The 16,367-nt window shown below is 36.4% G+C and overlaps 1 protein-coding gene across 9 annotated transcripts in view; it reads right to left on the minus strand.

The window, feature by feature from the left end:
• CDC27 (cell division cycle 27) overlaps positions 1 to 12,645 on the minus strand; it is a 67,728-nt gene extending 55,083 nt beyond the window's left edge. For 8 of the 9 annotated variants that reach the window (XM_070728893.1, XM_070728889.1, XM_070728891.1 and 5 more), the window contains exon 1: positions 12,190 to 12,645. In XM_070728893.1, coding sequence (XP_070584994.1) covers positions 12,190 to 12,216 — 27 coding nt within the window. In that variant the 5' untranslated portion in view covers positions 12,217 to 12,645. The remainder of the gene's footprint in view (positions 1 to 12,189) is intronic. The other variant, XM_070728894.1, reaches the window with a different exon arrangement.
• Between the last annotated feature and the right edge of the window lie 3,722 nt (positions 12,646 to 16,367).

Below are 16,367 nucleotides of genomic sequence, written 5' to 3' on the forward strand. Positions count from 1 at the left end.
AACGTCAAACTTCCGCGTTTGTCTTCAGGACTCATTGGAAAGCCGCGCGGGTGTTTTAAAACGTCGCCGCCGACATGGGGGGCTTGCTAGCACCCCCCCAAACCCGGGTTGGGGGTTCGGGGGGTGCTAGCGAGCCCCCCATGTCGGCGGCGACGTTTTAAAACAGCCGCGCCGCCCCCAATCTTCGGCTCCTCGCTAGCGCTGCGGAAGTTAAAAACACCATCTGCACATGCGCAGATGGTGTTTTTACTTCCGAAGCGCTACTTCGCGAAAACCCGCTCGTTGCGGGGGGTCCTGGAACGGAACCCTCGCAACGAGCGGGGGATCACTGTATACCGAATATAGCTCCACCCAGCTACACCCATCCTTTGGCCTCTGTCTCCCAGTAATTTATCTCCTTGCATCAAACAGCCCAGAGCACAAGCCACTGATTATATGTCTCCCTACACTCAGCTTATTGATTGAAGCTGCAAGCAGGCCCACATGCTAAAATGAAAGTGAAACTAAAGCGCCACAGAGACAAATTGCTGGCAAGGAGAGGCAAGGCAAAATTTTATTTTCTTGTGCTAATCAGACTCCTGAAACTGACAGTTTGTTGTTTGCTAAAAAGAGGTAATTCAATAAATATAAAAGCTTATAGAATGTTCAAATTATTAGACTTATTTTTTAAAGACTGCTTCATTATTGTTCTAGACAACTTAACAAAATGAAGAAGCTTTTTAAAATACTGTAAATGCTTGATTGGAAGAGGTCCAGTGTTATTGTATCTTCTTTTAAATAGTAGAGAATAACTATACTTCAACAAAGCCACATCAATTTTAACAGGATCTGTAAAAGTATAATCTGAAATGTAGCAGCTTAGTCATGTTTAGAGTAGATCTATTTAACCCTGTTGTGCTGTTCGGGTCTGTAAGACTCGAAATCAAAGTTTGAGACCCTGTAAAAAAATTTCCCTGCATATCTGAAGTTGAAATTTCATGACTTTTCATCATTTCAGGCATTCTCTCTATGTGAATTTTTTTTTAGGGGTGGGGGGTATCTTTCTTGCTGAAAAAAAAAGTCACACTTGTACTGTTCCTGGGTCACCCTGACCCGGACCGACAATTCTTCATTTGAAGTGCTTATGTTTGGTCAATTTGAAAACTTTTTTCACTTGGAAAGTAGTCTGAACATTTCTGCACACAATATGAAAATTGAACTGAAAAAAATTATGCATATTGCTTTATTTTGATTATAAAAGGCAGACCCCCCCCCTTTATTTGTGAACTTTTTTTCAATTTATAGTTTAGCTTGCAAAATGTGTTCAATTTTACTAAAGTTGGTGTGGGATTGGTAGTTTGAACATTTCTGAACATAAGAAAAATATAAATGAACAGAAAGAAATGATGCTTATTGGTTTTTAAAAATCAGAAATAAGCCCCCCCCCCCGGCTGCTTGCAACCATTTTCACTTTAAAAAGTTTTTAGGCTCCAAATCCGCAATATTTTTAATGTATTAGGCATTCATTTACTCAATTTAACATTGCTGATCATCATAAAAATATTTTTGGGGGTGGGGGCTAACTTTTTAATGGGCAAAACTTTACCTAAACCTGTACTGTTTGAGTCTATTTGACCCAAAATAAAACAATTCTTTTAGGTACTTAACTTTGGTCTTTTTGAAAACTTTTTTCACTGGGAAACTAGTTTGAATATTTCTGAACATAATGATATGAAAATTAAACTGAAAAAATTGAGGCGTATATTTTTATTTTGATCAAAAAGCCCCTCCCCATGTTTTTAGCATTTCATGTCAGTTTATATTTTTTTAGGCTACAAATCTCTAAGGAATGTTCCCCCAAAAGTTTTGATATACTAAATTGAACATTCCTGATCATAAGAAAAATAGAAATGAACTGGAAAAAATGATTCTTATTTGTTTATTTTGGCCACAAAAGGGCCACCCCACCCTCGGCCTTGCTGTGTGCCATTATTTTCACTTTTTATATATATTTGGCTAGAAATATTTGGAATATCCTTTTGAAAAGCAAGCACATGATAGCCAGACAACTACTTTCATGAAAAAAATCCATTTTGCTAAAAACAAGTATGTAAGTTTGAAATTAACAGCATAATTTTTATATAAATTGAAATAATTGAACACGGGGGGGGGAATTTTATGTGCAAAATAAACAAATATGCATCAATTTGTCCAGTTCAATTTTCATATCATCATGTTCAGAAATGTTCAAGATACCAATCCCACACCAAGTTTAGTAAAATAGAACACATTTTGCAAGCAAAACTGTCCATAAATTGAAAAATATTTCACAAAAATGGGGGGGAGGATTTTATCAGCAAAATAAACCAATAAGCATTACCTTTTTCATTTCAATTTCATTTCAATGTGTGCAGAAATGTTCAAACTTGTTTCCAAGTGAAAAAAGCTTTCAAAAAGACCAACTATAAGTACCTAAAATGATCAATTTGCGGTCCGGTCAAATAGACCCGGGAACATAACATTAGGGAGTTTTATCGAATAGCACGGCAGGGTTAAATAATTGGGAGGAGTTAGTGTGACTACATTTAAGAAAACTTGCTGGCATTAACATGCTGCCATAATGTTCATTTCTCCATTTCTTTGCTATTGCTCTATGGATCAGGCATACATGCACAGAAATACACAGCAAATAGTGTATATCATGTGTTCTGTTTGCTGGGAGACAGAGGCAGATATGTTTTTTCCTTGTTTTCGTCCTCCAAAACTTAGGTGCATCTTATACTTCAAAAAACATAGTAATTCTTCTTTGATCAGCTATTTTTAGTATTCAACTCTCAAATCTATAGATCATTACAGAAACATAGAAGACATTATAGGAAAGACTATGGTTCTACTAGCTTGCTTTTTGTATTTACATGAATATTTCTGCTTTTCCAAACCTTATTCATGTTTATCATTGCAGTGCGGCCTAAAGTTATCCTATATTTGATAATAGATGTAGAACTGCCATTGTGAACTATTTTTGATCCAAGAAAAATAAATTCTCAAACAATTCCTTTTTGCTTTTAAACATCTTTTGTCCGTTTGCAACCATTGTTATTATCTTTAATATACTAATATTAATACAATACAATATAAAGCAATATAAAATAAAACAATACTATAATATTGAAACCCGCTTTATAAACATTCTTAATATTAATGCTAAAATTAAGATTATGTAGTCCTTTAGACTAAGACTAAGCTGGGGTGAAGATAAGGGGGTGGGTCACAAAAAGAATGCCAGGACAGATAAATATTAATAGATGCAAGAGGGTTTCTCTTTTTTTAAAGGGAAATCCTTAAATTTACTCTTAAACAATACCATTAATTTTCTGTTTACAATATTTAATTTATATCAAGCAAAATCTATTGACATTGTATATAATAAATGATTTCTTATCTCAGAGGAGAAAATAAAGAAGAAAACTTTATGTAACTTGCTGTTACATAAAGAACGAACAATACTTTTTCAACTATATTAATTCATGTCAGAATTTTGATTTCTTCTGACTTTAGAATAAACAAAATGGGATAGGATTTAAATTACATATAATTACAATAAGCCAGGAGTAAGTCCAATTTTGCTGTAATAGTACATTTTTTTAAAAATCAAGAAACTACATTTTTTGACCGTGTGTACGTTTTTAGTTGCAAAACTAGTTTATTAAGTTGTGATATAGAGAATTACAGAAGCTGAAACACAGACAAATATTTCATCTTTATTCATTTCATGTATACTGTATTTCCCCTCTTCTGATAATAAAAATTAATTGTTTTTTTCCTTAAAGAGAAATATAGTACAGGTTTTACAAGCCCTTCATGGCACCGGACCAGATTATCTCAGGGACCGCCTTCTGCTGCACGAATCCCAGCGACCAGTTAGATCCCACAGAGTGGGTCTTCTCCCGGTCCCATCAACTAAACAAAGTCGCTTGGCGGGACCTAGGGGAAGAGCCTTCTCTGTGGCAGCCCCGGCCCTCTGGAACCAACTCCCCCCAGAGATTAGAATTGCCCCCACCATCCTTGCCTTTCGTAAGCTGCTTAAAACCCACCTCTGCCGCCAGGCATGGGGGAATTGAGATACTCTTTCCCCCTAGGCCTTTACAATTTTATGCATGGTATGTATGTATGTATGTTTGGTTTTTATAATAATGGGTTTTTAACTGTTTTTAGTATTGGACTATTATTATATGCTGTTTTGTTATTGCTGTTAGCCGCCCCGAGTCTGCGGAGAGGGGCAGCATACAAATCCGATAAATAAATACATAAATAAACTACCAGTTTGTAATTATGTAAACAATAATATAGTTACACTAGTTAAAAACAAAAAAAGAACGTTTTAAGAGTTATATCATGGTGCCAAAGTAATATTTGCATAATGCCAGTATTATGCAAATTCAGTGGTACCTTGTCTTACGAAACCCTCATCATACGAATTTTTCGAGATACGAACCCGGGGTTTAAGACTTCTTTGCCTCATCTTAAAAACCTTTTCCGTCTTACGAACCTGAGCTTGGGTTCATGGGCTCCCTTACTGCACCTGCGCTCTCTGACTGTCAAAGGGATTCCCCTGCCTTGTGACTGTCACCACCGGGATTTCCCATTTGCTTGTATGGGAATTCCCCACCAGAATTCCCCGCCCCCTTTTGCTTGAGCCTGAGGCAGGGAATGCCGGAGCTGCCCATTTCCCTGCCACTTTCCTCTCTAGTCCTTCGCTTCCTCTGCTGCCCGCAGCCGCCCCATCCTGCTGCCAAAATCCCCCCTAGCCTGCCGCTTCCTTCGCCCCATCTCGCTAAAATCGCCAGTCCAAAAGCTTCCTATCTTGCCCCAAATTCCTCCAAAAATCGCTCCCCCAAAAGCTTCCTAAGCCACCCCAAATCACTTCCAAAGTCTTCCAAACTCACCTCTCCTTTCTAAATGCCTCATTTCTTCTTGCTGCCTTTCTTCACTCCATTTGCCTTCGTTAGGACCTCGATTTGGGTGGCATAGGAAGCAGCTGGAGGGGCGATTTTAGAAGCAATTTGGGGCAAAGTAGGAAGCTTTTGGACTGGCGATTTTTGGAAGAATTGGGGGCAAGATAGGAAGCTTTTGTACTAGTGATTTTTGGAGGAATTTGGGGCAAGATAGGAAGCTTTTGGACTGGCAATTTTTGGAGGAATTGGGGGCAAGATAGGAAGCTTTTGGACTGGCGATTTTTGGAGGAATTGGGGGCAAGAGAGGAAGCTTTTGGACTGGCGATTTTTGGAGGAATTGGGGGCAAGAGAGGAAGCTTTTGGACTGGCGATTTTTGGAGGAATTGGGGGCAAGAGAGGAAGCTTTTGGACAGGCGATTTTTGGAGGAATTTGAGGCAACATAGGAAGGTTTTGAAGGGGTGATTTTGGGAGAGATTTGGGGTGGCGTTAGCCTTCGTTCGGACCTCCATTCCTCGCTTCTCCTCACTGTCCATCTCCATTCCGTTAGCATTCACTTTGCCTTAAAGTTTGAATTTTCCTAATGGATTTGCACACATTATTTGCTTTTACATTGATTCCTATGGGAAACAATGTTTTGTCTTATGAACTTTTCACCTTACGAACCTCATCCCGGAACCAATTAAGTTCGTAATACAAGGTATCACTGTACCAGAATTGTGCACTTGCATTAAAATAGATGACAAAATAACTAAGATATGATATTTGTGCAATGACACAATCAGGCACCTGTCATCATTTGCTATCCCTTGTTGTCCCTAAAAATAGCCATGTTGGGCTGACTTGGAGGGAAGTAAATGGGTTAGAAAAACATTAAACTAATAAATATTGAACAAGTACTGTTAATTCAGTAATTGATTACTATAACCATGTCTTCAATATCAATGGACATTCAGTCAAAACATAGAGAAATTTTAATTAAGATTTGAGGACAAAGAGATAGAATCAAATTATTTATAGTCTACTCCCACAAAATAGTTTTGAGGAAATCTTGTATAAACACCATATTAATAGTATTCTTGCAATATTTTAATAATAATATTGCCTACTTTAAAATGGAGCCCTGAAATTTCTTCATTTCCATTCCATTCCTCCTCTTAGTGTAACCAGGTAAATAAAATAGCAATACAGTGTTCCCTCGATTTTCGCGGGGGTTGCGTTCCAAGACCGCCCACGAAAGTCGAATTTCCGCGAAGTAGAGATGCGGAAGTAAATACACTATTTTTGGCTATGAACAGTATCACAAGCCTTCCCTTAACACTTTAAGCCCCTAAACTGCAATTTCTCAATCTCTTAGCAACCATTTAGATTATTACCGCCCCGAGTCCGCGGAGAGGGGCGGCATACAAATCTAAATAATAAATAAATAAATAAATTACTCACCATGTTTATTTATTAAAGTTTATTTTTTAAAAAAATTATTAAAGGTGGACGAAAGTTTGGCGATGACATATGACGTCATCGGGCGGGAAAAACCGTGGTATAGGGGAAAAAACAGCAAAGTATTTTTTAATTAATATTTTTGAAAAACCGTGGTATAGCCGTTTCGCGAAGTTCGAACCCGTGAAAATCGAGGGACCACTGTAATTCATTTAGTGAACACAATAACAACGACAAAAAATGGTTTGTAATTGTTCATAGTGATGGATTTCAGTTATTTTGGCTTGTCCACTGAATCATATCAGGTATAGTGCCTGGCTCACCTTCCTTAGACTCCATATTAAATAAGGTTATATGTGCTTAGAATTTGGATGTGAGAGCTATAGGGAATACCACGGCTGCAAGCTAACCTTGAAAAAACACCCCAGGAAACCACTTCAGCACTTTTGCCAAATGTTATCTATCACAGAAAGAAAAATGGGAGGAAAGAGAAGATATAACCGGAGTTATTAAGCAAAATGGGTAAGACAAACCCAGGTAAAAAAGTGAAATTATCTATATCCAGGGAAATTAAATTCTTAGGTAACAAAGCACTAAAATTCTTTGATAAAACATCAATAAGTAAAGACTGCTCAATTGTGCCCAACTCCGTACAAGGACACACCTACACAGTGTTTGTGATAGAAATATAGAAATGGTGTACCATTGCCTTCTTCTTGAATATTTTTTGGTTCCTAATTCAAAAACAATGTTGCTAATATTTTGTCTATTGCCTAGAATCTAAAGAGTTTGAAACAGTGTTTTGAACTTTCAGCCTACAGACATTATCACTGAAAATAATTATTGAGTTTGGAAAAAAACAGATAAGACTCTAAAACTAATAGACAAAATCTGATTAATTGATAGAATTTTTTTTTGTCCTATTCTATTGCAAAGTCATCAAACCTTTCTATATTGGGTCTGCAATTATAATTTAAATGCACAACTACTGAAAAATCACATGTCTGATACAAAAATATATATACTAACAACCTTTTTAAATATCTAAGGGATTTGTATGCTGCCCCGAGTCCTTGGTGAGGGGCGGCATACAAATATTATTATTATTATTATTATTATTATTATTATTATTATTATTATTATTATTATATAGTGTTAAGATGTGATCATCTCACTTCAAGAGAGATAATATACATTACAGCCAATTTCCCTCCCAGCCCAATCTATCTCACAGGGTTGTTATTGTGGGGAAAATAGAATAGAATAGAAAATGTGGATTCCTCTTTTGTTTTCAAGCTGCGTAGGCCGGGATAGAACAACACCCAGGTCCCTTAACCAGTAATTTATGCATGACTATCAAATAATACAGTCATTGACAGATGAAATGTTCATATATACTGCTCAAAAAAAGGGAATACTCAAATAACACTTCTGAATGAATGAAATATTCTCATTGAATACTTTGTTCTGTACAGAGTTGAATATGCAAAACAGCATGTGAAGTTGATTATCAATCAGTGTTGCTTCCCAAGTGGACAGTTTGATTTCACAGAAGTTTGATTTACTTGGAGTTATATTGTGTTGTTTAAGTGTTCCCTTTATTTTTTGGAGCAGTGTATATTGTTAGTCCATGTATGACATGCCAAATACTAAATAAATATAGTCATGTATTTACAATTTGCTATAAAATTCCAATAAGGAAGTCTTGGAGATGGAAGTGTGAAAAAACATCTGCCACTTCTTGCTTTTTCTACCATAGTAGAAAATAGGAAAATAAGATTTTTCTAGAGAGAATAATAATAATAATAATAATTATTATTATTATTATTATTATTATTATTAATTAGATTTGTATGCTGCCCCTCTCTGTAGATTCCGGGTGACTCACAGCGGTAATAAAAACAGTGTACAACCTTGTACTGGATATTAGCTAATATGAGTTAGAAATATCAGTCTAGGAACTTATTTGCTACAACCAATTTTTTTCAAGGATAAAATATGACTAACTGCCAGTATTGTCCAATGTTATGAAATCTGGTTCTTTCAGCAGACAGCAACAACTATTTTCTAACTAAATAATATAAACATTAATTAGCTCAATCAACTGGCAACTTCAATGGGTATTTTTATTAATCAAGAAGGACAAAGTTCAAATTCATAACTGTCCAGCCTTATACTATAAGAATGATGTACACATTTTTTGGTTCTTCTAAGGTGAATTCTAAATCAGTATTAATGCAAGCAGTTTATCTCCAAGTGTCTTATAAACTAGCTAGCTTATCCTACAAAAGTTTAAGAACCTCAAAATTAGGAGTCAATTAAGTGAAAATTTAACAATTCCGAAAGAAACATGGCATTAACCCTGGTGTTCTGCTCAAAAACACATCCTAAAGTCCTGTTCCCGGACCGCAAATATTTGACCCAATTGTTCATTTTAGGTACTTATATTTGGTCTTTTTGAAAGCTTTTTTCACTTGGAAACAAGTTTGAATATTTCTGCACACAATGAAATGAAAATTGAAATGAAAACATTTTAAATTTATAGATAGTTTTGCTTGCAAAATGTGTTCTATTTTACTAAAGTTGGTGTGGGATTGGTAGCTTGAACATTTCTGAACATAATTATATGAAAATTGAACTGAAAAAATTGATCCTTATTTATTTATTTTGCACATAAAACTCACCCCCCACTGTTTTCAATTATTTCAATTTATAATAAAAATTATGCTGTTAATTTTAAAATTACATACTTGTTTTTAGTAAAATGGATTTCTTTCCTAAAATTAGTTGTCTGGCTATCATGTGCTTGTTTTTCAAAAGAATATTCCAAATATTTCTAGCCAAATATATATAAAAAGTGAAAATAATGGCACACAGCAAGGCCGAGGGGGGTGGCCTTTTATGACCAAAATAAACAAATAAGCATCATTTTTTTCAGTTCATTTCTATTTTTCTTATGATCAGGAATGTTCAATTTAGTATATCAAAACTTTTGGGGGGAAATTCCTTAGAGATTTGTAGCCTAAAAAAATATAAACTGACACGAAATGTTGAAAAAATAGGGGAGGGATTTTTGATCAAAATAAAAATATAAGCATCAATTTTTTCAGTTCAATTTTCATATCATTACGTTCAGAAATGTTCAAACTAGTTTCCAAGTGAAAAATCTTTTCAAAAAGACCAAAGTTAAGTACTTAAAAGAATTTTTTTTGTTTCAGGTCAAATAGACCCAGGAACAGTACAAGTGTAGGTAAAATTTTGCCCAGAAAAAGTTAGTCCCCACCCCCAAAAATATTTTTATGATGATCAGCAATGTTAAATTGAGTAAATGAATGCCTAATATATTAAAAATATTGCGGATTTGGAGCCTAAAATTTTTTAATAGTGAAAATGGTTACAAGCAGCCGGAGGGGGGGGGGGAGGCCTTATTTCTGATTTTAAAGAACCAATAAGCATCATTTCTTTCAGTTCATTTATATTTTTCTTATGTTCAGAAATGTTCAAACTACCAATCCCACACCAACTTTAGTAAAATTGAACACATTTTGCAAGCTAAACTATCTATAAATTGAAAAAAGTTCACAAATAAAGGAGGGGTCTGCCTTTTATAATCAAAATAAACCAATAAGCATTATTTTTTTCAGTTCAATTTTCATATCATCGTGTGCAGAAATGTTCAGACTACTTTCCAAATGAAAAAAGATTTCAAATTGACCAAACGTAAGTACTTCAAATGAAGAATTTTCGGTCCGGGTCAGGGTGACCTGAGAACAGAACTTTAGGGACTTTTTTTCCAGCAAGAAAGAAGCCCTCCACCTCCCCCAAAAAATTATCATAGAGAGAACCCCTGAAATGATGCAAAGTCATGAAATTTCAAGTTTCAGATATGCAGGGAAATTTTTTTTCAGGGTCTCAAACTTTGATTTCGGGTCTCACAGACCTGAACAGAACAGCAGGGTTAAAAAAAACTTCAATGTATTAGTCATGTAAAAATAAATTGGTTACTTTTAAAGGATACCACAAACTGTTATTGTTTTTTCCTGCAAAACATTAATATAGACACATGCTGGAAACAGTAATGGAAAAGTAAAATTTCTTCACCATTATTTGTACCATAGAATAAATATTACAATTATTGCAAGCACATGTTGCTTAGGTTTAGTCAGATCCATCTCAGGTTTTTCTCCATTATCATTGTAGTTGTCTTCTTCCTTGCTTTGCTGTCTTTAATTTTCTAGAGATCAGGGTCATCTGATTCTACGATCTGAAAATGGACACCTGGAAATTTGTGTTCACTGATTAAGTCATTATTTACTCTAATTGTCAACCAGGATAAAATATGAGGTGGACGCCAAATGATTGAATACTGAAACTTTTAGATGGTGCCTACAATTCTCAATGGGGGGTGGGGAGAAACCTTCAATAGAATATTGATTTGACTTGCTAGTCCTGGCATTACACATCAACAAATTTTATTTTATTTTTTGCAATTTTTAAGAAGCTTTAAGCTTGCCTTTGAGAAAAAGATGCCAATGAACTCTAAACAAATGAAAATGGTTGAACAATCAGTAAGCATAGTGGAGAAAGTAAATAGTAATTTGTAGAGCGCAAATCTATGATATTGTAGAATACACAAGTTGAGAATATTTAGGAGGCTGGAAATAAAAATATGGTTTGAAATGAATTGGGTGAAGAACACAGAAACCTGCATTGTACTGTAATACTAAAGAAATAGAAAGCAACAACAAATGCTGGGGTATTGCTGATGTGCTAGGCCCTTAAAAACATTTTTGACACTTATAATTTTTTGCAAAACTCTTCAGTTCAATGTAGAGGTGGCATTTGAAGAATCCTGATTTATAGATATGAATAATGATCCAGAATTAGCCAATCTTTCTACAAGATAGAAACTGAAAATATGGGACTTCCTCAACTGAAGCCCTAAACATAATGGAGAATCAGAAGGACAATAGTGGTAAAGGCCTTCTTAGCAATTAGAGAAAAACCATATAATATCTTGAAGTGGCAGAATGGAGGATACAAGACACAATCAGGTTATATATAAACTGGCAATTCAAATGTATCCTAAGTCCTTCATGGAAAAGAAGAATTGTCATGATGATAGAATATCTAATACAACAGGCATAGATTTACTTAGTACCATTGAAACCAGTAGAAGATCGTTATGCTGCAAACAGGCGGATATTAGTTTAAGTGACTATTTGGTTTGGTGTTTGTGCATGTGTGTAATAAAAGGGAAGGTTTCAATGGGAGAGATGGGACAGGGATTTAAGAAGCTGAGAGAGGGTTCAGATAGGGAAGATTTTTACACTACAGGTGTCTAAAAGAGGACGAAAAGCAAAGTGTAATCCGGGGGGGGGGGAGATGTCTTTGAGAGTTGAGAAAATGTATTTAAATTAATCCTAGAAAGGGGGAGGGAGGGGAAAGGAGAATTAAAAACACGAAATGCACAGGGCGATAAATTAAAAAAAAGACACATCGTTCCTTCCAGAGGACAAAACTGATTTACTGGGGCAGGGAGAGTCCAAGTGCGGCATTCACAAAAGCAAAAATAACATGCTGCAAACTCAGAAAGTGAGATTACAGAAGATACTCTTGCACCGCCATCCTCCACCACCACCTCCCGCTTCCCATTCCCTGTAAGGAGCGAAGGGAGTTTGGTAAAGGAGCCGTGTCTTAAACCAGGAGAAAAAGAAGGGGAGCAGGAACCCTCCTTTCTCCCGAGGTTCCCTTCCTTTTCCCCTTGCTTTCGTTTCTCCCTCCCCAATACAGGCCTTTCGCCGCCGGTGTCCGTACCTGGACGGGTTCCTGCAGCACAGTCATCCTGCCCCGGCTCCCCACTCAGGAACAGGACCCGGATGAGAGAGCTGGGGGGGGGTGCCCCCTTCTCTCTTTTCTCTCTCGTGTCTCCTCCTGCTCTTCTTGTCAGATTGAGACACCGCTTCAGGGTGTGCCGCGACAACGACCCGGATCCCGTCTCATTTAAACTGGTAGCGACCGTTAACCGGGCCGTGAAGGAGGTAAGGAAAAGGAAAGGAAGGCCCCAGTCCGTCAGGACCCGAATATTGCCGAACAGGCGACGGAAAGTGACGAAAAGACCCGAAGGCGAGACCTCTTCCGCTACTCCTCCCCGAGCGGAGACGAAAAGGACGCGAACGAACTCAAAGGCCATGCTTCTTCGTTCTTGACGGAAAGTGTCGAAAGAAAGCGAAAGCGGGTCGGACTTGGACTGTTCCCTTCACTGAAGTCACCGAAGCGTCTTCCCGTCTCGGCTTTATCGTGACGGAAAGAGCCGAAATGACCCGGAAAACCATATTGATCAAAAGTAAATTGCGTCTCCATCTTATGTGTAGTGGACGTACTATGTAAAACTAACTAACTATACAGTATATATAAAACTCATGAAAATAACATGCTGGGGGAGATTGTAATATCAAAAATTCTCCGAGGAGGTTTGTCTCTTATTTCAGAAATAGAGGAATGATAGCCGGAAATACCCAAGCTGCCGAAGTGGGAATAGGGTTTCCAGAAGTTTTTGTGTCCCGATTGAGGGAAAGGATCAATCAATCAGAATAGAGCTGGAAGGGACCTTGGAGGTCTTCTAGTCGAGCCCCCAGGTGTAGGCAAAGTTGGCTCTTGTATGGCATGTGGACTTCAATTCCCAGAATTCCTGAGCCAATCATGCTAGCTCAAGAATTCTGGGAGTTGCATAGGATATTCTGTTGCGAGTGGAGAAATTGAGGACTCTTCTAGTAAAGTGTATCTGAACATTTTCTAGAATAGTTATGTCTGAAATGTGGTGAGGGTTACAGACAAATGAGCTGTATTCAAAGATTGGTCTGGTGAAAATTTTGTATGCTCTGATTAGTAGTGTGAGATTACCAGAGCAGAAGCTACATAGGTTTAGTTTAACAACTCTTGAAGCTTTTTTTAGTGATGTTGCTGTGGCCTATGGCACTTAGGTCATTTGATGGCATCCAGAGCTAAATGGGAAGACTCAGATTAAATTGGTCAGATTTCTTATATAATTAGGGGAGAGAGGTGTGATGCAGATTCAATAATTTGTTTATTTAAAGGATTTATAGAGTCACCTATCTCCTAAAATAAAAACCATCAACAGTTTAAGCTAACAACCGCATAATTAAACAATAACCCAAAACACATCAGTAGCCATCAGAAAATCACATCTCTAAGGAGCTCACGGAACTGCCTGGCCCATAAGCACAGAGCATTGTTTCTCGACCTTAAACATGTTTGGACTTCCAGAGTTTCTCAGTCCAAGGAAATTATAGGAGTTGAAGTCCCAGGAATTTTAAAATTGCCAAAGTTGAAAACACTGGTGAATAACAATCAGGACTTCAGAGCTTTAGAAAAAATTAATGGGCACGCTTGAAAATAAAAATGGATAAATAATTAATGCAAAATTAATGTAAAAGAGATAAAGGAATGAGAAATATGATTGAGGGAATCAGGTTGACAAAAAGGGAAAAGGAGGCAGCATTAGATAAATATTTGACACATACTTAAATGTAAATTAGAACAGGTTTGAAATGGAATTTAAGATATAAAAATATGATTATTAGAATTAGATTTAGTCTGTCACTTTTTAGATTAAAATTAGTTACAGAAATTATATTTTAGCTTTTTTATATAATTTTTGTTTAGGTTTTTTCTCTTTTTTAGACAGACAGAACAATTAGTGATGAATTGAAATATGATTTAGGATGTTTTATTAGTTCTCGCATACGAGATTTTATAAACACATTGTTAAGTATTGATGGTATATGTGTTGTTATGTATGTATGTTTTTAAGTTGGAGAAAAATTTAAAACTTATATATATGTTTTAAAAAGTTTAATGGGCAGGCCCATCAAATGTTGGGGGAAGGAGAAATGCTATTTTACAGAGCAGTCGAGAGGTATAACAAAATGGCACTGTTTAATAGAGGGGTCTTAGAGCATGCCCACCATGCTAGACCTACGGTAATCCAAGCAGGAAGTGAGTAAGGCATAAATCATTATTAGGAATGGGCACAATTGGTTCACAAAATGAACCTGTGCAAAGGCAGAAGCTGTGAGCTGAAAACCTCCAAATTGTGCTCAGCAGAGACCAGGCAAGGTGAAACACCTGCTAGACATGAGTGACGTCAAAATTGGCCAGCCCACCCAGTCATATGACCTCGCAGCCACACATATCCATTAGGATATTATGATTCTTTGTTTATTTGAATCTCATCACTGTTTGTGGGATATCTTTGCCATATTGAATTATTTGTAAAAATAATAAAAAAGGGGATATAAATAAATAAACGAATAAATAATTGAAGTGGAAAAAATTGGTCTATTGTGTTATTGTTGGCACAATCTGGCAGTGTCTCTCTGAAGGGTGCTCTTTTTAAAAAAAAAAGGGGGTTTAACTGTCTTAGTAGTTTATTCCATTCTTGAATAACTTTTACTAATGGGATTTTTTTTCTGATTTCCTTCTAATTTAAAAACATTGTTTTGAAATTACAACTCTGAAAAATGTTTGCTGAATCTTCTGTGTGAAATCCTTCATATATTTGGAGATAGCAAATATATAGCCATCTCAAATTCCAAGATTTATATCAAAATAACATGTCAAAAGAAAAGGGTTTTTAATTTTTTTATTAAATACACATTAAAACATTGGACACAGTGTAACTGTCCTGGTATTATCTTTGCCATACGTTCTAAATTATTAGATAATCATAAGTGTCATATATACCTTACGGGTTATATACATTTGGTCTTCAGTATTTACATTTATAAAGAACTACAGAAACGTTCCGATTTGGTTATTCACATTAGAAGAGTTAGTGCATCCCAATCTTGTCAAGCAGGGAAAACATGTCAGAAGTGGGTTCGAATCAGTTCTCCCAAACTTGTAGCAACCCACTGGTGATGTCATGATGACATCACAGAACCGGATGTCGCTGCTGATCTGTGGAGACTGCAATCTTTTTTTTATTTTGGGGGGGATTTGGGGTGTGTTTTTTTCTTCTGCCCATGTGCAGAAGCTGAATTTTTGGCACTGCGCATGCGCCACCATCCTGTTTTTGGCTTTTTTGTGGGGGTTCTGTTTTTTTGCTACTGCGCATGCGCAAAGCGTTTGCATGGCCATGAGGCGTGGCCACGTGGTGCCGGAGCAAGGTAAATTAGAACCCACCTCTGAAACATTTTACCTAAAAGGATAAAATAAATGAAGGGAAATTTAAATCGAGGCAAGAACTAAAAGAACAAGGGATAGAACTGGAGTGGTGGTCCTATTTACAAATCACATTACTTGAAAGATTTAAAAGAGTGGGTTATTAATAGGGAGTTAATGACAATAGATAAGATCTTACTAGGAACAAATAATAAATTGGTAAATAAAATTTAAAAATTGTAAGATGGAGGAAGAGCAGGTTAAGGAAACAATGATGGTATGGGCAAAGAAATTTGGGCACAATACAGTATATAAATGAAAAAATGGCAAAGATTATGGGAAATAGGAAAATAACATTTGAAGTACTGTACAAGAAAATTTACATAAGATGTTCTATAAGTGGCACCTTCCGCCAGCAAGAATGGCAAAAATATTTAAAACTTTATCACTAAAATGGTGGAAATGCAATCAAGAATCAGGCACATATTATCATATGTGATGGTCATGTAAAAAACCAAAGGAATATTGGTGAAAAATTCAAATATGACTGGTAGACTTAACTGGACAGAAAATAGAATTTAAACTAGAATTATTTTTATTGGGAATTATAAATGAGAAATATAACTAAGGGGTAATCTACTTAATGTTGTACATACTCCTGGTCAGTTGGAGGATGATGAAGAACTTGAGGACTCTGATACAGATAGTGTTTATGAATTAGTGGTGGGCCCAGGGTTACAGGTAGTAGAACAGGTGGGAGGCCAGCCACAGGATGTTACTATGAGTCCAGAATCTAGCGAGGAAGAATC

Source organism: Erythrolamprus reginae, chromosome Z, assembly GCF_031021105.1.
Source record: "Erythrolamprus reginae isolate rEryReg1 chromosome Z, rEryReg1.hap1, whole genome shotgun sequence".
Lineage (NCBI taxonomy): Eukaryota > Metazoa > Chordata > Lepidosauria > Squamata > Dipsadidae > Erythrolamprus > Erythrolamprus reginae.